The following is a 22,150-nucleotide window of genomic DNA, read 5'->3' on the forward strand; positions in this document are numbered from 1 at the left end:
TTTTGGCAGTTAGCCGGGGCTCTCCAATATCTCAGCTGCAATTAGCCGTCACTCAGTTTCGGCAATTACCTACTTTGTACGGGCATATATGTAGCAGATCATTTGATGTCCTTCAATGGATATATAGCACCATCTCAAACGTTTGGATGCTATCGTTTATGATTAATGAGAAAGGGCGACAAAGTTCAATCCCAAAATATCAAATAGCAGATTCGATGAACACCCTAAATTCTATATAGACATACCCACACAATCAATTCCATAAGCAAAGATCACAAGTATGCTTGGTATATGAACTTGATCTACAACTTTCAACCGTCCCACAGTATGTACCGAATGTTGAATAAAATTAAATACAAATTTTGTGTTCCTTATTCTGTTCAACTAAAGGCGGATCAAAAAAAATTATATTTTGGTTGCACAAACAAGTATGTCTTGATAGTAAGTATTCGAATGACTTTGGTCAATGTAGCAGCAAGTCAAATTCCAGCTTCTGATCTTCAAAGTAACCCCTTTACATCGCCCCCTTGGTTTGCTGCCAGTTGAGTAAAAAACAGCTTACAAAAACGATATGAAAATTATTTTTTTCCTGAAAAATAATCAACCGCTGATTCTACCTGCTGGCCGGCTAGTAACTAACTTGCTGCTAGATTTCAAGACAATCTATATGTACCTAACAGTTGGGATAGATATGAACAGTAAATTAACCCTAATCACATATTCACATTGGAACAAAAATTCAATTGATAAACAAAATTATTATGGAAACAAACCAAGCTCAAGTAAACGAATTATGGTTCTGGATCCAGTTCCAATTTGGGAACAATTGCAGACTTTAGCTCTAGGTGGGAAACCCTAACCGCACCTATAAGCCGCTCTGGCAACTCATCGGTTGTGTTTGCCTGACAAAGAAAACATGTTGAGCCCATAAGGGTAGCCAAGTAAACGTGTGGCGGGCCATGGCCCACCCAAAACTACTTGCAAGAAGTACATATATAATATAGGATTAATTTCATATACACACTTACAAACTTGAAAAATTTCATATATACGCAACCAAAACTAAAAATATCATATATGCACGTACAAAGTAGGTAAAATATCAAATATACTCAATCTATTAAAAACAATTTAATAAATAAACATTTGACTTTTTTTTTTACTTTAAGTTTTCATATATGCTCATCTTTTAACTACATATGTTTAGCTTAAATTATTTTTACCCTTTTTGATTTTTACCCATAAACAATAGTATAATCCATATATAATATTTAAATTATGATAGAAATGAGTAAATATAATGTTTGAAGTTAAAGGTCATATATGAGATTTCAAAGTTTTAGGAAAATAAGGGTAACATTGTCATTTATTAAATTGTTTTTAATTTAATGAATTCAGTATATATGATATTTCAACTACTTTGTAAGGGTATATATGATATTTAAAATTTTGCATGGGTATATGTGATATTTTGCAAGTTTGTAGGGGTATATATGAAATTGCCCATATATATGGGCCATGTTCAATACAGAACCAATAAAATGTATATTTGATAAACATACCTGTACAAGAAAAGCCATGTCAACCACAAGGCTAGTTATAACACCAACGACAAGACCCAAGACACCATTAGCCACAGTAGAAGACCCAATGTCAACATCAACCTGCCAAGTGAGAAAAAAAAACAAACCAACAATAAGACACATTTTCAACCAATCGTATGGCAGATTTCTCGAATGTGCGTATAAATGTTAACAAAGAGAAGTTAAAGAAGAAGATTACTTCTAAGTAATTGGCACCACGGATATAGTTGCAGTCAACCGCTTTTCCCAAAAGACAAGGGGTGCTTCCAACACTCTGCCTCACTATCCACGAACCCTGCCATATTCATCAGTCACAACTCACACATCAGACGATGATTAAATCATAGTAGAGGTTGCAAGACAGGTAGGTTGGTCAATGGGTAAAAAAGGATTCAGGCTGAAACATGTCAATTTTTAGGGCGGGTCAAAAAAGGTTGATCTGGAAACACTTTCATGTCAGATTATTAATAACTAAGTAGTGGGTTTCAAAACGTAGATAAAAACAAGCAAAGGTCTAAATAGTAACTATAATAAAGTGTAAGGGTAAATAATGAAAAAAGAAAGAAAACCTTATCAAAGTTGAGGGGCTACACATATCATTACCAAAGTTGAGGGGCCAAAGTTGGTTGATGTTGACAAAGGTTGAGGGGCCAAAGTTGGTTGATGTCGACAAAAGTCTAGGGGCCAGAGTTGGTTGATGTCGACAAAAGTTGAGGGGCCAGAGTTGGTTGATGTTGACAAAAGTTGAAGGGCTAAACATGTCATTGTTAATGTTGAGGGGCTAAACATATCATTATTAAAGTTGAGTGGCTAAGTATGTAATTAGTTGTTGGGTGATGTTATACATGTTCTAAAACTTTACTGTGTTACTCTCTCATTACTTCCTTGGATATTGGTAACTTCCTATTTATATAATTTTTGGGTATGTGCTTTGGTTTGTCATCTCTTTTGGAGCCGAGGGTCTCTCTGGAAGCAGCCTCTCTATCTCTAGAGATAGAGGTAAGTTTTGCCTATTTGTGGGATTTACTGGGTATGGTTGTTGTTGTTGGCTAAGTATGTCATTACCAAAGTTGAGGGGCCAAATATGTCATTCCCAAAGTTGAGGGACAAAATATGTCATTACGAAAGTTGGTTAATGTTGACAAAAGTTGAGAGGCTAACCATATTATTATTAAAGAAATGGAATCGAACCTAGGTTGGTTCGTTTAGTGAGGGGTCCACCTAACCACTACACCACCCTTACCTTTGCATCAAGACATTGCAGCGTCAAAATGTACAATAACTCGAATTTATACCGTCAAATGAAAACGTATTATATTTGACCCAACTCGTTTCCAAACACAGTTTACGTCAAAATGTAACCAACCGAAAACGTACACAAAAATAAGCATGAAAACCTATTATATCTGACCAAACTCGTTTCCAAAAAAATGTCGAGATGTGAATTTATATCGTTTACGTTGAAATGTGAAGTTATACCGACACGTACATAAAAAAACCACGTGAGAATATAGTATTTTTCTTTTTAAGCTAAAGAATGAAGATACGGGGGTTAAATTTAATATACTAGAACTTAAGGGGGTGAAAATGACATTTTATAAAGTTTTTAGAAAGTATAGGGGGTGTAAATGTCAATGTTGGAATTGAATGGGTGTGTTGTCTTTTTCTAGGTGACATCACCGACCACTTGTTTTAAGTATATATATAATATAATGAGTTAACTATGATTACAAAAAAAAATATTGTTGCAGTAATTATCAAGATCTTTGAATAAAACGATTTTGCAAAATTGATTAAACCAGATGAGATGGATACCTTGGGGACTGATGGAATGAGTTTCATCCTACTATTGCGAAACTCGTCATCACCGTCCACAAACCTTTGCAATAGAGAGCCTGCTGCTAATTCTTTGGTCACAAAATAGAAAACCATGCTGTAGTTGGTCGAACCAGGTACCTTCAGTAGCAAAATGTTATTGACTTATTGTTTTACCAAAACATTAACAAAAAAATTTCAAATTTGACATTTTATGACAAGCTTACTTGAAGATTGAACACCAAGCAAAAATGTCCTTTTTGAGAAGCAACCTACACAAAAATGACAAAGATATCAGGATAAATAATCCATACAACAATACAAATACATTAGTGTGATAGTGTCAAAACAAGCATTACAATTTCTATGTGCTTATAAATTTTGGATACCTAAATTTTTGGAGTGAAGTACACGTATAGTCCCTGTAGTTTACCAAAATTTTGGATTTAGTCCCTAGCTTTTCAAAAGTACACGGATGGTCCCTGTGGTTTGCACTTTGTGACGCTAATAGTCCCCAGCCAACAAATCTTAAAGTTTTAGCATGTTCAAGTTAGGGACTAAATCCGTTACAAAGTGCAAACCACAGGGACCATCCATGTACTTTTGGAAAAAGTTGGGAGCTAAATGTGTTACAAAATGCAAACCACAAGGACCATCTGTGTACTTTCCCCAAAGCTAGGGACCAAATCCAAAATTTTGGAAACCACAGGGACCGTCCGTGTACTTTACTTTAAAATTTAGGTATCTAAAATTCATAAGCACATAGAAATTGTACAAAGATTGTCAGTTTTTTTAAAAAATATAGGTATCTAAAATTCATAAGCACACATATTTTATAAAAAAAGGTAAATAATCTAGAATATGTCAGTTTTTTTAAAACTATAACAATCAGAAAGCACCTCTGTTTCTAATAGTAAAACGAAACTAAAAGTGACGACTATGACACAAGTCTTTAGGTATCACAAATCTTCTTTTTAAGCTAAATAAAGAAATAAACGTCGTTTTTGGCGTTGAAATAGTAGCAGATTGCAACTATATTCAAAAGTGAACAAATGAGCCAAACAGATATGGAAGTTAGATTTGTCTAAAAACCTACTTGTGCAGCACAACCGAGGCGCCTTGCAACATGGTCCATTCGTTTGGTGTCTTTAAACCAGTCAACAGCAACAAGATCCATAAGAGGCTTGCCTCCAGGCATCTTTAATCACATCAAACAACAAATATAAATAAAGGAAAAAATGAGATATTAGATCAAATGTTTTAGACCCTAAAATAACAATAATATGAAGGGATGAAAATGATAACAGAGTAACAGACCTTTGATTTATCATAGCAAAAACGCTTACTACGAAGTTTAAAGTTGTTTCCGTCAGATATTTTCCAACAGTCACGACTGTTTTCATTATCATCTCGTCGAAGATTACCCAAAAAGCAAGACAAATCGATTTCAACAACAGGTTCTTCTTCAAAGGCTTCTGTATGCATATTGGATCATGAGTAAAATTCAAAAAGTAATAATTATAAAAAAAAAAAAAACGTATTGATAACCTATTAACCTACCAATCCGTCTGGTCTCCTGCTCAATGGCATATGCCTGGATGTTCAAAACCAAAATAATAAGATTTAAATATAGTTAAAATACTAAAATATAAAAATTAGAGTTAACTGCCATTTCTGCCCTTGTGGTTTGTTTAAATATGCCAGTCCAGGCCAAATTTCAGATTTGTACCATTTCCATCCCTGACATTCTTGAAACATGCCAGTTCCGTCCAAAAACCAACGTCTGTTAAAACCTGCCGTTTAATGAAGGGTAAAAACCAGTTCTGTCCAAAAACCTAACGTCTGTTAAAACCCACCGTTTAATGAAGGGTAAAAACGTCATTTTCCTTTTTTAACAGCAGGTTTTAACAGACGTTAGTTTTTTTGGATTGAACTGGCACATTTCAATAATGTAAGGGACGGAAATGGTACAAATCTGAAATTTGGCCTGGACTGGTATAATTGAACAAATCACATGGACGAAAATGGCAGTTAACTCATATAAAAAAATATATAACCAGTACCAACCTCTTCTTCAGGGATTTGGAAATCTTCATCTTCATCTGAGTATTCATCCATCATTTTCGCCGCATTTTCAAGAGACTGGCTTCGATTATGAACAGAAGTCAAGTTTATCTTTTGTGACTTCTTTGTAGAAACCGAACACGATGTCATATTAACCATAACAGGAATTCTTGGGGGAGCGGTCCTTTCATCAGACTGTGCAAAATATTCCCGCAGTCCTATTATCAAAAATTAAAACTAAGCACTAATTCATATTAGAGTATAATGCCATTTCGTCCACCCAAGTCACAACTAACTCCTTTTGTTTATTCTGTTAACTTGAAGGGTATTTTAGTTTTTTTTAACTAAAGTACAAGTTCATAATGCATAAGGTACAGAGATGATGTAACTTATGCATTATAAACTTGTACCTTGTTAAAAATACTAAAATACCCTTCAAGTTAACAGAATAACCAAACGAAGTTAGTTGGGTTGATGAAAATGTCAAAATTTTAAAAAAATTTGGATCCAGATGCGGAAAAAAACCTTTAGACGAAAGTCGCAAAAGTGGCCAAACCTCAGAGACAAAAATAGCATTTTACTCTTCACATTATATATGCAATTAAGTTATTTATATGATATATCGCAACTCACCAGCAACGCTATTTAACATTTGCAGCAGGCAATGTTGCTGAAATGAAGAAACATAACCCACTCCCCATCCCTTTAGATCAATTTGCATAAGATGCTGGACCTGTGACCTGGGCCGTCCATTTCGGGGTTTTAGAGGGGAAATATTAAACCCTCCACCTAAATTGAAACATTATGATTGTAAGTATGATGTGGATCTGAAAACATTAAAGTTAGTTACTATGTTAAAGGGGAAGGAGTTTACTCTCGATATGAGCGCGCACGTATCCTGGTTGTGGGCCACAGTTCTCATGCTCCCTAGAGCAAAAGAGTACAACTGCAGATAACAAATAAACCTTAAACCTTAACACTCTTAATATGATAAACTAAAAATATTAAGCGATGATTATTTAGTATGTGCATGCACTCACCATAACTCCCATCATCATTTCGGCGCCAATACCGCACATAACAAAGGTCACGTGGCCACACAAACCTGTAACAGAATCTATGCAGTTAATGCGGTAAAAAATTGGATATCGGTCAAGGACCGATATTTGAGATATAGGTAATTGCGGTGGGATATCGGTAATTATAGTATCATGCATTTTATATATCTAGCAATTTAGCACTAACAATTTAGTATTACTGATATCAGGAAAACCTGTGAAATATCTGTCAAATATCAGTCAATATCGTCGATAATATCGGTACCGATATTCTGGCCGATGTTTGACGCCGATATTTTACATGGGTAACCGATATATCGGTGATATATCACCGATACTAACTACATAGCGCACTAAGAAGAATGTATTACGTGGGGAACCAATCCAACTGAAGCCTGTGATATAGAATTGCTGTATGTCCATCCACCTCTTCAACCAAGCTACCATCCTGAAAACTACAATCCCACCTGCACATGTGAATATGTGATCAATGCAAGATAGCATGTTAGAGAAACATGAGACCAGTAACAAGGCATAAAACTTAAATACATAAAAAGGAAAAGAAAATAGAAACAAACGTTACGAATATTGAAGCAAAAAATGAATGTTTACTCGGATCGTGTTCCATCCATGCTCATTACAAGTTCAAATATTTCTTCACAGCTAGCTTCCACAATACCTTCAGCCTTCATAGCCCTACTACAGCTCTTTGGCTGCAATCATAAACAAAAACATGTAATGTCTATGCTGAAAATTGTGTAAATACTAAATTATGCCACAAGTGGTGGAATAAAATCATAAATATAAAAAATAACTCATACAAGGAAGTCAACTTCAAGAAGCTCTTCGAAGATACGAAGTCCTGCATCAAATTTTACATAATAAAAAGTAAGTCGTGATTCCGATTTCCCACTATAGCCAATACTTACGTTCCTAATTTCTTCTAAGATTAAAATGTCATTTTCATCCTTGAGGTTTGGCCAGTTTTGTGATTTTCGTCCAAAGGTTTGTTTTTCCGCATCTGGATCCAAAAGGTTTGAAATCTTGCCATTTTCATCCGGCTCATTAACTCCATCCATGTTTCTCCATTAAGTCAGTGGTATTACCGTCTTTTTTGCTAACTTAAAGGGCAATTCGGTCTTTTTCACTTTATGTAAAAAGACCGAATACCCCTGAAAAAGACCAAATTGCCCTTTAAGTAAACAAAAAAGACGAAAATACCCCTGACTTAACAGAGAAAAAATGGATGGAGTTAACAAGCCGGATGAAAATGGCAAGATTTAAAACCTTTTAGACGAAAGTCACAAAACTGGCCAAACCTCAGGGACGAAAATGGCATTTTACTCTTCTAATATAGAAAAAAGTACCATTTTGGCATTGAAGAAGCCGCCAATGTTTCCTTGAAAATGCTTGATTGTTGGTATTCTGGCATGCAAGTGTTGAATTTTCTTGGGTCCAATCCAATATAGATTCAGGAGGACCTACCAATATAAATTAATCAGAGTAATAAAAGTGGCAAAAACAGGAAAAGCATAACCAGCATAGAGTGAACAGATGAAGAAAACCAATTACCGTTCCCAAAGGTTGTTCTTCGCATCAAATTTGGCCGTGAATCTTCTTCATCTTCAGCTGCACTATACCTACAAATCAAGAAGTGATTCCATAAAATATATAAAATAGCCACAAAATATGAAAATTAAAAAGCTACAAATTAACTTTATTTACTGGCTTTCTTGATCGGATGAAGAAGCATTCCTTCCGCTATCCATCCCAGACTTGTATTCAAAATAATGATATTTATTCCCATTGGCAACTAGTGACTCCTGATGCTGTTAATTGTTGAACAGTTGTTAGCTTTCACAAGAATATACGTAAAAGATTGCCGCTATTTGACAGAGATAAGCAAAGATCTTGTGCATCCAATAATATTATTTTGTAAAAAATAAAGATACCTGATCAATAACAGACTCAATTTTTTCTTTCCAGATAAGTGCCTCTTGGATGTTGAAAGCTGCCATCTAAAATAACAAGAGATCTTTTTTAATAAAAAAAAAAAAAAGAAGAAGATTTGAGTTGCATCTGTAAAAAGCACAACTCTAAGACCAACAAAATAGCAAACAACAACACATGTCATCCTTCAGGAGAAAAAAAACTAGAACATGGTAATTGACAAAATAGTATTCAGGATTGATAAAAGTAAAACAGAATTGCAAGAAGATAAGGAGAGCATTTTTGCTACTTCAACTCTCAGACACATATTAACAGAAACCTGAGTCACAACAACGCACACCCCTTGACTTAATTGAAAAAGAAAGTAAAGATCATGTACCGTAATTCGATTGTATTTGTCCTTCTTGTTGTAAATTGATAAAACATACACCATCTGTTGCAAAGAGAATATGTGAAGTAACATTAACACATTACGCCAACAGCAGAAAGAAAGCTTTTCAGGTTCCAACAAATAAAGATTGTGCAAAAACATAGATTGTAATGTCATTATGATAGAAATATAAACAATATTCTATGGGCTTAAGGAGAAGGCAACAGCGATGCATATATATTTGTCTGTGTATATGCATAACCTTGATGACAAAAGATAATGCATATGAATGTGAACTGTGACTGAAAATCCACGTGTTTTGCAAAGACGAAAGTATATGCCTTCAATGATTATGATCCATCCACAAGGTTTAAACTTTAATTTACGATCCATAAGGTTTAAACTATGAGGAGTTTATTGGAATATTGGGTATGTTTGTTTGTTTACTTGTAAAGTTTAAACTATGATCCACAAGGCTTAAATTATGAAGAAAAAAAAACTCTACATACTGAAATTAACTATAAGGAAACCCTGATCATAAGAGATATTGTTTTGGCTTTTTAGAACATGTAGACTTTAAGTCAAAATTTACAAAATACCATTGCTTGTGACAAATAAAACCAAAAAAACGGCATATGATATCAACAAAAACCAATTTCACAAATATCAGTAGCTGACTTCGTATTGTTAGTCTGAACCAAGTCGCATATGAACCAGAGAAGTAATAAGTGCATTATTAGGGTTTAGATCATACACTTTCAAGTTCCAAACAAAGCAAGAATCGTAAAGCAAACAACAAAATTAAGTAACAGAGACTCACGTGTCCATGTTGAGTTTTCAACCCTCGGTCCTCCACTCTACAGTTGCCATCAATAACCAGAGTTTTGATTGGAACCTAATGGAAAACAAAGCACACATAAATACACTCCTGCTAAAGGTATCACAGATTCAAAAAAAACCAGAAACTACAAATTATAAGAAGCAATCATAAATCAATCAAAAACTGAAGTTAATAATTAACAGTTACCACATTATCCTGAGGCTTCCTCTTGTAATAAGCAAGCAACCTCGACTCAAGAACGAAATATCTCATATGCATAAAAGATCTCCCAATCTTCCTCCTCCCATACCGCACCATCCACCCCTCATACACTACTTTTGAATTCGACATCTCAGTATCCCCTCTCCGCTTCTTTCGATCCCCAAATTTTCAAAACACTAAACACACATCACCCTAAACCCCCAAAATCAATCAAAAACCACAAACATAAACCCTAAACTTCAAAAACTCACACTCACTCCCTCAATCCTTCACAAATTTCACTTCAACAAATCAAATCCACAATACCGATCCAGCGAATTACACCAATTTACATAAAACTAACCACTCATCACCCTAAAAACCCCCCAAAAATAATCCAATCAATCAAAAACCACAAACCTAAACCCTGAAACTTTAAAAATTCTAACTCAATCCGTCAATCCTTCGTAAATTCACTTCCAGAAATCAAATCCACAAACCTAAACCCTAAAACTTCAAGAAGTCAAACTCAATCCGTCAATAATTCACAAATTCACTTCCAGAAATCAAATCCACAAACCTAAACCCTAACACTTCATAAATTCAGACACAATCCGTCAAAATTCACTTCAACAAATCAAATTCACGATTCCGATCTGACGAATCTAAACTTCATCGATTCGATTGACGAATTTGAGCAGATGAAATTCAACTCGACCTGCAGAATTGAAAGTAAACTTGAAATGAACAAAATACATGTATGTATATGTATATAGTAGTTATACAGTAGGTTTAACATAAGGATGAACTGTAACGGTGTAAATGAAGAAGATGAAGTTACGATCTGTTAAGATTCCGGTGACAGTTGCCGGCGAGTGGTTGTGATTCCGGTGAGGGTATAGAGAGAGTGTATTATTAGAAGACGGTGGGATCATAAACGGCAGGAGAATTCTGACTAAATTGGAATTTTTAATTACTAAAATTTGAAAGATTTGGGGTGGGAGGAACTAGGCCAAAATTTGGTTAAGTGATACATGATTAGGGTAGTGAATAATAATAATAAAATAATAATTAATAATAATAATAATAATAATAATGGAGGAGGTTCTACTTAAAAACAAAAGGTATGCATAGAATTATGATAAGGGAGGATGGGGCATTAAAGCGGTAGGGGATGCGGCTTTGAACCCATGTGGTAACATCGTCACCAATATCTTGGGTAGGTGTTGAGGGTACTTTGTTCGGGTTAATTTATCGCTAAAGTGAGGGGTTTGTTCGGGTTAATTTATCGCTAAGGTGAGGGGTTGAGGGTTGGGATGTTGGAGAGTTTAAGGTTTAGAGTGTGTGTGATTGGTGGGTGGAGTAAAAGAGTGAGGTCCATGGTTCTAGGGTACTTGCGGGTATGTGTTGCCCGACAATGTTTTGTGGTTCTAGGGTACTCTGGTGTATGATTGACATGGCATTGCAAGATTGGACGGGGCAGATCGTTTTACTCTTTGTTATAACCTATATACTCGTATTTTCCCTTTGATTTTAGCTCTTGATTAAAAAAAGAAAAGAATGATGGCCGTAGGTTTTCACCATCACCGACTAATCTCGCCAGTGCTCTCTCCCAATTCCTTATATATAATCTTTTGTTTCTTTTATATACATTCATGTAATCAAGAATGACGACTAGATGAATATATGAAATGTTTCTTCTTACTTTTATCTTTTAGGACAAACTAGGTAACATGAATATTCGTTTTCTTCTTTTGTAAACTACAAAGGTTATAAGATAAGAACTTGATATCATTATCTTCTTACATTTCATCATCTCACAAACACTTTAGCTCGACGACAAGCAAGACTTAATGTTAGACAATATGTTTAGGCAGTCGTTTACATTTAGTATTTAGGTGGTACTTAAGTGTAATATTGTCTATTATTTATATCTCCTATTGTAATCTATTATTCATTCTATCAATAACCAAAAATTCTTGTTCTTTATCGTGCTATCAGAGGGCCAAGAAAACCCAAGTCGGCCAACCTTAATTGCCAACAACCAACTTGTTGTCATTCTTCTTTGATATTGAATCTGTAATCGATCAACAATTAACCTGTTGCTTTTCTTCTCCAATAATCAACATGCAACAGATCAACAATTAACCTGCTACTGATCATCCTATCAGCAATTAACCTCAAAATTCTCTCATAAACTATTCCAATCAGCAATGAACATCAGAATTCTCACAAAATTCCTATGAGCAACTATTTCTTTCAATGGCAATGATTCAACCATTCTCCATTGTTGAGAAAACAGCCCACAATTCACATAAATTCGTTTTAAACTCTCACCCACTAACTACAGATTTTGGAAAGGTGATGGTTCACCCTTTTTTTTTGGTAAGCAACGATTTATTCGGCTACATATGACGATTCCGAGATGGTAAAGATGACAATCACATATATGGCAGAATTAAATGACCTTTACCGAAAATAGCAGCAACATCTGATATCCATTTATTGACAATCCTAGTTACCTTCACTGGATCTCTAATGATGCCCATGTTCATGTGATTGTCATCTTTACCATCTCGGAATCCTCTTTTCAACATATTTAGGGCACCACTTCTAGATAATTATGGTTATAACTGGAAAAAGCTTATGCACCAAACAATTCTTCAAGGTAATACATGCTCAAAACCCAACTTTTCAAAATTGAGATGAAAGGTGATAAGACATCAAGATCTTATATCAGTCAGGCCTAAGAGTAAGCCACAGCCTTGTAACACCTCGGAAATTTTTATCAAATCTTATGCCAACACGTGTCCAATCAACTCTCAAATATGCCTAATAATTTGGACGAGAGGGACTAACTGTGTAAAATAGTGGAAGAATGGATGTGGAGGGACTAAAGATGCCAACATGCTAAAGTTTTGGCCTCTGAGTGACCCTTACGGACCGCAAGGCTTAATGCCTTACGAACCGTAAGGATTATAAAATATTGTTACCGGCAAACCCATACGGACCGCAAGACCATGTGTCTTACGGGCCATAAGCATTCAAAACCAGGGGCGCGCTAAAAGGCTTACGGACCGTAAGTCGTGACCCCTTACGATTCGTAAGGAATGGTGCTGGCATTTTTCACTTGCTGCCCAAGGCAGCCTGCACCAATGTAACAACCCGCGTTTTGAAAGTCAAAGTACAAGTCAAAGTCAAAGGAAGAAAAGATTGCTAAATGCGATTTGTCACTCCTTGCTTAATTATTGATTGTACTTCTTGACTTGTAATCGAATTCTTTAAATTGAATACTTTAGTTGTATTACGTGGAGTATCTGTAATAATCGAGGTTTAATCGATGATAATCGCTAATCTATTTTATCGCTAATCGCATCGCAATCGCATCGCAACCTGAACGGTAGGTTCTGTATATTGTTTTACGTGTGTGTGCTGCTTATGTGTTACTTGTGCATGTGTAACAACTCTCACTAAAATTAATACTTAGTGTGTTAATTATCTATTAAGGAAACCCTAATTGAGGAACCCAAGTAATTCCGCATAAACCCTAAAATTTTTAGACAATCGGAAACAGGATTAGGGCCCCTAAAACTCAAAGGGGTAAACCCTAATTGATAATTATCATCAAAACTCGCTGTCTAAATTGAATTTATCGAAACTGTCGACTCACCTGAGCTAGTTGGACACGTACCTACCCTACCCTAAAAATGACACCCCAGGCGATACGCGGGAGGTGCCACGAATTCTTCCGCGACACGCGGGAGATGCAAATTTTGGGTATAAATAGAGGGCCTTGGGACTTGAATTCTGACACTGAAACGACGTTAAAATTCGAATTATGCTCTGAGATATCATAGAAATCGTTTACAAACACACACGATTCACGAAGTGCTGCCGCAATCAGGGTAATAACTCAATCGCTATTACGATTCATTTTCCGACTGATCAATATATCCAATGGATGTTTAAGCGCCGCCCACATAGGGTTATACTTTGTCGTTCGTCGTTAAATCGATGGATGTTTAAGTATCACACTTTGTCGTTCGTTGTGAGAATTTGATCTCGTGAGTTATCGTAAATGCTGTATTGATCATTAACCCGGTTGTGTGTGTGCGTTATTATTTAAATTAGGTCAATCACAGGCAAATCAGTAAGGCTTATACACTGCTCATTAAATCTGCAATGTGAGTCATTCTCTTTTTATCAAATGTTTTACAATACTCCAAATTTATTTTCAAAAAGTTATAATTACAGGGACTAAGTCGTGGATATCTTGATTTATTGGTTAGTGGGGTATTGTGCACATTACTATTTCTCCCAGTTAGGTTCATTGACCTACTAGGGAGGAACGTCACTATTAGAGTTCATTGACCTAATAGTGGTATGACCATCGTCACCATTGTGACTTGTCACCATTGTGACAGAAAGCCAGATAAAGATAGGATAGGAACCATTGTAATCGCTCTTATGCTGTAATTTATAACTATGGGTCATTTCCTAAAACCTGAATGAACTCACTCAGTATTTCCCCGCTGACAAAACCTTTTTCAAACATGTTTCAGGTGATCTGTTGTGAGCAAAGAAAAGTGGCAGGAAGCACTACCAGCTTAGAAAAGTGGCTCATTGTAAATAAATAAAAGAAACATATTTTGAAAATAAAGATTTCCCGGAGAAATCACATTATTGTAAATTATGGGATTTTATCCCTCATTTATAAAACGGGCAGTTTGAATTATTAAAAGATCCTGTTTTAAAAAGACTTCCGCTGTCGCCTAAAATTTAAATACCGCAGGATTTCTGTCCCGCGGCTCCTAAAACGGGTCAAACCGGGTCGGGGGCCGTGACAGCGTGTTTGTTATATGTTTGTGGGGAATAATCGAAACGCAATCGCAACTCTATCGCAACGCAATCTCATCGCGAACTGGAAACGTAAGTTTACTTATGTTGTTGTAAGTTAGATATGTTAATTGTGTGACTATTAATTAAACTTATCGCATCGCTCAATCGACACTCGCTCAAACGCATCGCATCGCTCAACGCGCGAAACGAAAACAGAAAACCAACTCGCGGCAGCCAATCGATCGAATGACCATTCGATCGAATCGTCACCCGAACGGATGACCATCCAATCGGGTTGCCATTCGATCCGTCACTTGTGCACCACTTTCCTCTTTTGGACACCTATAAATAGCCCTGTCACATCACTTGAACAGTGATGTGACAGCTCCTGTTCGACCAACTCGTTCCAGCCCTATTTTCTCTCGATTTCTCGCGTTTCTTGTAAGTTTTCAACTCAAATCTTGTACATCTATCATCTACACACACTTCTTCATCTTTTTCACCTTTGAATCTTAATTTTTAACCATGAAATCGACTGGTTTGAGGTGTTCTAGGATGATGTCATCATGGGGTTCCCATGAACTTCAAGATTTGACCTCGTTCCACCAAGAACAACTCAGATCTAAGGGATTTCAACATGTTTAAACACTGATTTCGCATAAACTGAACATTTTCAAGATTAGAAGGATTGAAAGATGTTTTCACAACTTTCTTTCAACTCTTCTACACTCATGAACTCAAAACCGATAGAATCGGAGCTCGTTCAGGCCTTCTACTCGTTTCCTAGTGAAGTGTCGGTCTGAGATCTGATTCCTGTCAAAGAGACAACCGATTCCAGGTTGAACATGAACAACCGTTACGAATAGTTAACTGATCAGGCTGGGGTGATTCCCACTTCGATCGGATTACTCGGTCTTGACGGAGTTCCCGTTGTTTAACGCGTGTCATACCGTCTCGATCAAGCCGTAAACTTTTCAAAACTTAGCAAATATTTCAAAGTTTCAAACGATCAGGTTGTCGAACGGATTGTCGTCCGATCAGATTGCCATACGATCAAACGACAATCCGATCGGATGACCTATGATCTTTAATAACTTAACATTTTACAAACTTTCAAAGATCAATAGTTTCTAATGGATTGTCATCCGATCGGATGACCATCCGATCGAATGACCAATCCTGTTGTGAACTTGTTCTCTGAGAAATGTCTCGCCGGAACTGTGACAACCGTCACTTTTCCGTACATTCCGTACACTAAATAAACAGTAATTTGTGCTTTAATGACTGTGCATGATCTAGTTTACCAGACAAATAAATTTCTGAATTCCATGCAAGTGAATTCATGCACGTTTTATACTACAAGAATTTCTTTATGATAGCGTTCCGTCAAAAATATTAGTAAACTCACCGGTAAGACACACTGTGTCAACAAAACTGCAGAAAGCAGTCAGACAATATAATTGGGGCCTAGGTGTAGGTCCAATGACAAGAATACATTAAAACCCAAGAGTACACACAAGGGTTAACATATAGACATTCCGAAAGCTAAAATACGCACTAAAAAGCACCCGAAATACACTTTAAAAGCTGAATTTTATATATTTCAGCAAAATTCAGCAATATGACAAGATTGTAGCATGCAAAAATATGACAAATTGATCCAGAATACTTCCCTAAGTGTTGGGAATTGGAAGTTGCACAAAAGAATACTTAAAAGACACTAAACGGTGCAATCTAGCACTTTAACGGAACGGTATCTAACCGAACAACCGGAAATTGCCCGGAACACCAAAATATTGCTAGAAGCGTTATTTATTCATTTCTGAGCTAGTTATGGTTCTCGAACACCATAACATCTCTTATAACACAATAACACATTAAATCCCTAAACTCTACACTTGAAGCTAGCTTATTATTAATTAGGGATTCATAATTTACATTTTACCCCCCCCCCATATCATGTCTACGGCCCAAAGTGGGCCCCCACATGTGATCCCCATAATCTTCCAAGATCCCCTTAAATCTCCATTAAATCTTCCTAAGATTTAGCAAGATTATGCTTGTACTTGTGTGAACATTAGAACCAATGGACAATCAAGAAGTGTGATTATAAGTAACCATCTACACCTTCGCCTTCCCAATTCCACAAACCTTCTTCTCCTCTCCTTCAAAGCTCACGGCTACACCACCATCTCTACCTCCTCTCATTTTCATTCATCCAACAATATTTCCAAGCTTGTTCTAAGGTGTCTCGAGCTTAATTAGGAAGGTTGCAAGCAACGGAACTTGAAGGACCTCTTCCATTTGCCTTTACCCACTCGATTCTCATCATTTTTCTTCCCTAGCTTGAAGCTAGTGGTAAGGCTCTTTTGATCTTTGTTTACTTCTATTTTGCTTGGTTAAAAGAAGTGATATGTTGATAATCATATGAACACTAAAGATCATACACTTGAAGTTTGAACATAAAGCCAACATAAGATGATATATTGTTAGAAGAAAGTTGTTTTGAATATGTTGATGATTATTTGTTGAATTCTTGGTAATATGATGTTGATCATCATATTGAACTTGTTAAAGCATGATTAAAAACATGATTTAACAAGTTAGGAGATGATTATGTGTTTACATGTGATGATCATCTTCATGACTAGACATGAACTTGAAGATTAAAATGATTTCTTGAAAAATATTCATTAAAGCGAGTTGATAACCTTGCTAACCCTAGATTTGTGAATGATTTCTAAAAAGAACCAAGTTCAAAATGTGATTTTTTTAGAAGATCATGATTTTACATAAACCTATATTATTTTTGATGGAAGAATAAGTATGAGAACACTAGAGAAACAAAAAGGTTTAATAAATAAACATTTTTGTAAATTATGTTTATAAGTTGTAAACACTCAAATCTTTCAAGAAAGGGATTTTTGATGAAATAAACACACTTTGAAGAGTAACTAAGTCTACTAGAGACATTGCTAAGTTACTACGAGTTTTGAGAAAGAACAAGTTCATGTTGTCATGTAACTTACTTGATTTTAACACTTGATGGATGAGGAATGAGTGGTTGATTATTGATGATGCTTTAAAAAAAATAAACACATGTTTTGAAAACATGGGAAACCTCAATTTTTAGGGGAAACTCTGTCAAAATTTCTATAAATTTTGACACATAGAAAAATATAAGTTTTTGTGAAACTTATTCCCTAAAAATATACCTAAAAATATTTACCAAGGTTTCCCAATTTTTATGAAAACTTCAAGATAAGAAACAATGATTTCTTCAAGATTAAACTTGATATTAAGTATGTATATTTTTGAGGAAAAATATATGTATTTATTGATCACTAAATTTGTGCTAAGTATATGTAGTATGTATTATACATGAATAGTGTATTAGGACTTGAAAATACACTAAATACTCATAAGAGTAAGAATACAAAAAAATACACTTACAACATGCTTAGACACATACAAGAAGATATATTTATGAAAATATATTACTTGGACAAAATACATAATTCGGGTGCAAAATACAAGATACTTATATTTATTTTTGAAGAAAATAATATAAGTAAGATACATAGTTAAAAATACAAAATATTTTTAACACAAGAACACATATACAAAAAATAGTGACTTGTACTTGTGCGATACAAGTCTAGTGACTAACGTTAATAAACACGTTTGGGTCACGACGCTAGATAAGCAAATCCGGTGAAGTTTACGACGTAGGAACGCAAAGTTGTGAGTTCATGCTCCCCCTTTTCTTTAACTGTTTTTGGTTTTATAACTCTCGGGGTGAAATACATGTACAAGTACTTAAACGGTATGAAATGCCTATGAAATACTAGATCATGTGAGCATAGACTTAATACTAAAAATGCAATAAACTCTTGGTGAAGACTAGTACCAAGCAGTGTTAAAGATGCCATAAATTCTTGGTGAAAACTAGTACCAAGAAATGCTAAAAATGCCATAAAGTCTTGGTGAAAACTAGTACCAAGCCATTAAAAACATTCATTAATTAGGGACGAGGGTTAGATCTAACGGGTACGGCCGAACCCCACTCATGGTCACAACTAGTACCTAGTAGTGCTTCGGAGTCCCAGTCGAGGTTAATCGACACAGTCGAGGGAAATCGACACAGTCGAGGGTAATCGACACGGTCAAGGAGTCATAACTAGTACTCCCCATGTTCTCAAGGAGTCACACCAAGTACTCCTGATGCGTGTGTAGTGTAATATATTTTTGATATATAATTAAGCCCTTTTTACACCTTTAGCCAAGTTTTAAATTTATAAAACACGATATTTACTAACACTAAACACACATATGGGCAAGTGCACCCATCGTGGACGTAGTATAGTGTTGGTAAGATACCGAGGTCGTCCAAGGACACAAGAGCTTTTAATACCGGTTTATCCTCAACGTCTAATCAAATCAAAAAGTGAGAAAAATATTTTTTTTAAACTAAGAAAATAAAAACTAACTAAATGCTGAAAAATAAAAATAAAATAAAAACAGATAGACAAGATGAATCACTTGGATCCGACTTGTGTATTAGTATAACCTTTGATTATTTTCGCACTTTTGCACTTGTTTAAGAGATTATCTTAGTTATTGTAGTAGGCCCCTCTTTTGAAGGCGACGTTACCCTCAACCCAGTAGTTTGAGTCAGCAAGGATACAATCCTAAAGGGTTGGATTATTGGAAGATAATGAATTAAGTTATTAATGCAAATTATGGTAAGCCCCGCTTTTGGCGGTGACGTTACCCTCGGCTAAGTAGTCTGAGTCAGCAGGGATACAGTCCTAAATAGCTGGGTTATAGTATTAATAGTAGTTAACTTATGAGGGGGTCAAAGAGTTTGGATCCCCGCCATCCAATACCTATGGGCATTGAAGGAGATCCTACTAAATTTGACCCAGGTCCCAAGCAGGACCTCTAAACGCTGAACAAGGGCAAGACCCTTACCAAACCGTTCCCTTAACCCCCGACCAGGTAGCCAACATACCTCCATATAGACCGTGGAGATATGAATGGTGAAAATCTTTTATTTTATATAGACAGTAAAATAATGCCAAGACACCACGGACAAACGATAAGGAAAGATCACCTTCAACATAAGCAACTAGTTATTAAAGTCATTAATACAAAACCAAATAAAAAGTGCAAAAGATTAAAAATAAAAAGTATTATACTAAACACTTGTCTTCACCAAGTGATGTAAGAGACTTAGGCAAACATGGCCTTGATTGTCAAGAACTCTTACTATCAATCTGGGATCCCGAGACGACTCACACACTCTACGATGGACAATGGATGATGGTGGTGGATGATGGTGTTATGGTGGTGGTGGGTGGTGGATGAAGTGTGAGAGAGGTGGTGTGCCAAGGGATGAGATGGAATGAAACCAAGCACTCCTATTTATAGGCTGAACAGAAGGCTGGGCACGGCCCCGTGTCCGCTGGACACGCCCCCGTGCCCGTCTGACACTCTCTCTCCTCATTAATTGTAATTCGCAATTACAATTAATGCGCCTGCTGTACTTTCACCACACCCCCGTGCTCACTGGACACGGCCCCGTGGTGGGCAATGGAAGCTTCTACAAGTTTGTCTTTTCTGCTGCTTCTTGGGCACGGCCCCGTGCTGGCTGAGCACGGGGCGTGTTCAGGCTTTTGTTTTCTCTTCTTTGCTTTGGAGGATGCCGTTGAGGGTTCGGGCAGTCTACTTTTATTCCTTTTCTTGTATTTATGCTAGAATTAGTTGTCTTTTTTGCTTCTTTTGTGAATTTGAGCTCATTTCATCCTGAAAATACAAAAGGAAGACAAAAACACTCTTTTTCCAACATTAGTACTTAAAAAGGGTTAGTTTTATGCCTTAATTGATGTGATTTATATGTTGCATTTTACACACATCAACTCCCTATGTCCCCACATGCCTTTAAGGAGCCATTACGAGTGCTCCATGTGCCTTAAATTCCTTGTAAAACATTCATGTTCATACATACTTTTCATACCTGTTTACAAAGGAGTCTCTCAAAGATTTACAAGAATTACGATATACAAACAAGACGCATGAACTCGCTCAACTTTATGTTGATGTTTTCCAAAATTACATGTATTTCAGGTAACAGGATGGATCTTGGGCGCAGGTGTCGTAACTAGAAGTAAACTCCAAGTTTAGATGTCATCCACTTTTGTTGGTTTGTAACCTAGTCGAAGGTTGTGTTTTAAAAACTTGAATAAACAATGTTTGTAATACTTAAATTTTATGAATGGATGAACACCGTTTTGATCATGTAGTTGTTTATTATGATTGAATGCAATGATATTAAACCAGTCACACATCATACGCTTCCGCAAAAGACAGGGTGTGACAATTTGGTATCAGAGCTTCGATTGCAGTGAACTAGGATTCCTTCTCGAGTCTAGACTACAATCACTAGAGTTCTCTCACGAAAACATTTTACAAAAAGGTTTTCATTGCATTCACATAAGCGTCTAGATCCACGAGTCAAACACTTTTCAAAAAGAGACAAGGCAAGGACATTAGTAGGGAACACCCTCAAGATAAGGTGCCAATTAAGGCATGGTCTACACGAGTTAGACTTGCCAAAGATAAAATACACTCTTGGTGAGAACGAGTACCGATTAGTGTTTCTGTCGTGAATCGACAACTAGAAAAATGACCCTCCCCTGTAGGTCCCCTTGATGTATGGATCTTTACAGAATTGTCAATCTAATCAAGAGTGCGGAATCCTCTTGATCAGAATATAGCAGAAAACATGTAGGAGCAGAAATCACTTTCAAAGCGGGTTTTTATTGATTATCTATCAAAATTGATTACAATTAATCTAAAACCCTAACCACAAATTCGTCCAAGCCCTAAGCACTCTCACGAATTTCTCACACACACTGTTTTGGCTGATTAACCTAAACCCTAAAGCCTAACCTTGTTTATATAACACAAGGTTTACAAGTTGGACTAGGGTTTCCTACATGGACAAACCCATTTCGTCCCCCTAGACCCAATGTGGGTTTAGTTTAGCCCAAACTCTATTATTTCACTAATACAAAGCTAAACCCGCTAACTGTTTATCGTTTAACTAATTACAAGATATCCAAAGACCAAATCTAAGCTGTTGTCACAAATATGCACCAACAAACTCCCCCTTGACAATAGCTTCATAAAAACTTTGTCTTCAGTCTTCTTGCAATCTTCATGTAATCTTGCACTGTCTTTGGTCTTTGGATAGCTTCAGCTTCAACAGCTTCTGTCAGCAACAGACTGTCAGCAACAGACTCCCCCTAAGCTGATGCATCCAATCACCAAATCTTCAACACGTTAGCACTTGAGTAAACTCCAGTTTAGCATTTGCACAGCAACCTTCAAACTCTTCAACTTTGTCTGCAATATAGAAAGGAGGTTCTACCATGCATCCAATCAA

The 22,150-nt window shown here is 36.2% G+C and overlaps 1 protein-coding gene across 4 annotated transcripts; it reads right to left on the bottom strand.

Moving 5' to 3' along the window:
• Positions 1-257: 257 nt before the first annotated feature.
• LOC110898712 (protein ENHANCED DISEASE RESISTANCE 2) lies at positions 258-10,993 on the bottom strand. 4 transcript variants are annotated; one of them, XM_022145541.2, is made up of 25 exons: positions 10,703-10,993; positions 9,868-10,579; positions 9,661-9,735; positions 8,850-8,903; positions 8,473-8,538; positions 8,246-8,349; positions 8,093-8,160; positions 7,888-8,001; positions 7,342-7,382; positions 7,133-7,233; positions 6,892-6,987; positions 6,503-6,567; positions 6,337-6,408; positions 6,096-6,251; positions 5,466-5,680; positions 4,959-4,992; positions 4,716-4,873; positions 4,495-4,596; positions 3,626-3,670; positions 3,399-3,539; positions 1,783-1,878; positions 1,563-1,664; positions 774-902; positions 618-673; positions 258-535 (listed from the first exon to the last, which is right to left on the bottom strand). In XM_022145541.2, exons 2-23 carry the CDS (start codon positions 10,009-10,011, stop codon positions 792-794), a joined length of 2,160 nt encoding a protein of 719 aa, XP_022001233.1. In that variant the 5' UTR covers positions 10,012-10,579; positions 10,703-10,993; the 3' UTR covers positions 258-535; positions 618-673; positions 774-791. The 4 variants fall into 4 exon arrangements, with proteins under 4 accessions (XP_022001233.1, XP_022001234.1, XP_022001236.1 ...); XM_022145542.2 differs by having other exon boundaries at positions 10,677-10,886; XM_022145544.2 differs by having other exon boundaries at positions 4,716-4,870; positions 10,703-10,854.
• Positions 10,994-22,150: the final 11,157 nt, after the last annotated feature.

The sequence above is a fragment of the Helianthus annuus genome, chromosome 13 (assembly GCF_002127325.2).
Source record: "Helianthus annuus cultivar XRQ/B chromosome 13, HanXRQr2.0-SUNRISE, whole genome shotgun sequence".
Lineage (NCBI taxonomy): Eukaryota > Viridiplantae > Streptophyta > Magnoliopsida > Asterales > Asteraceae > Helianthus > Helianthus annuus.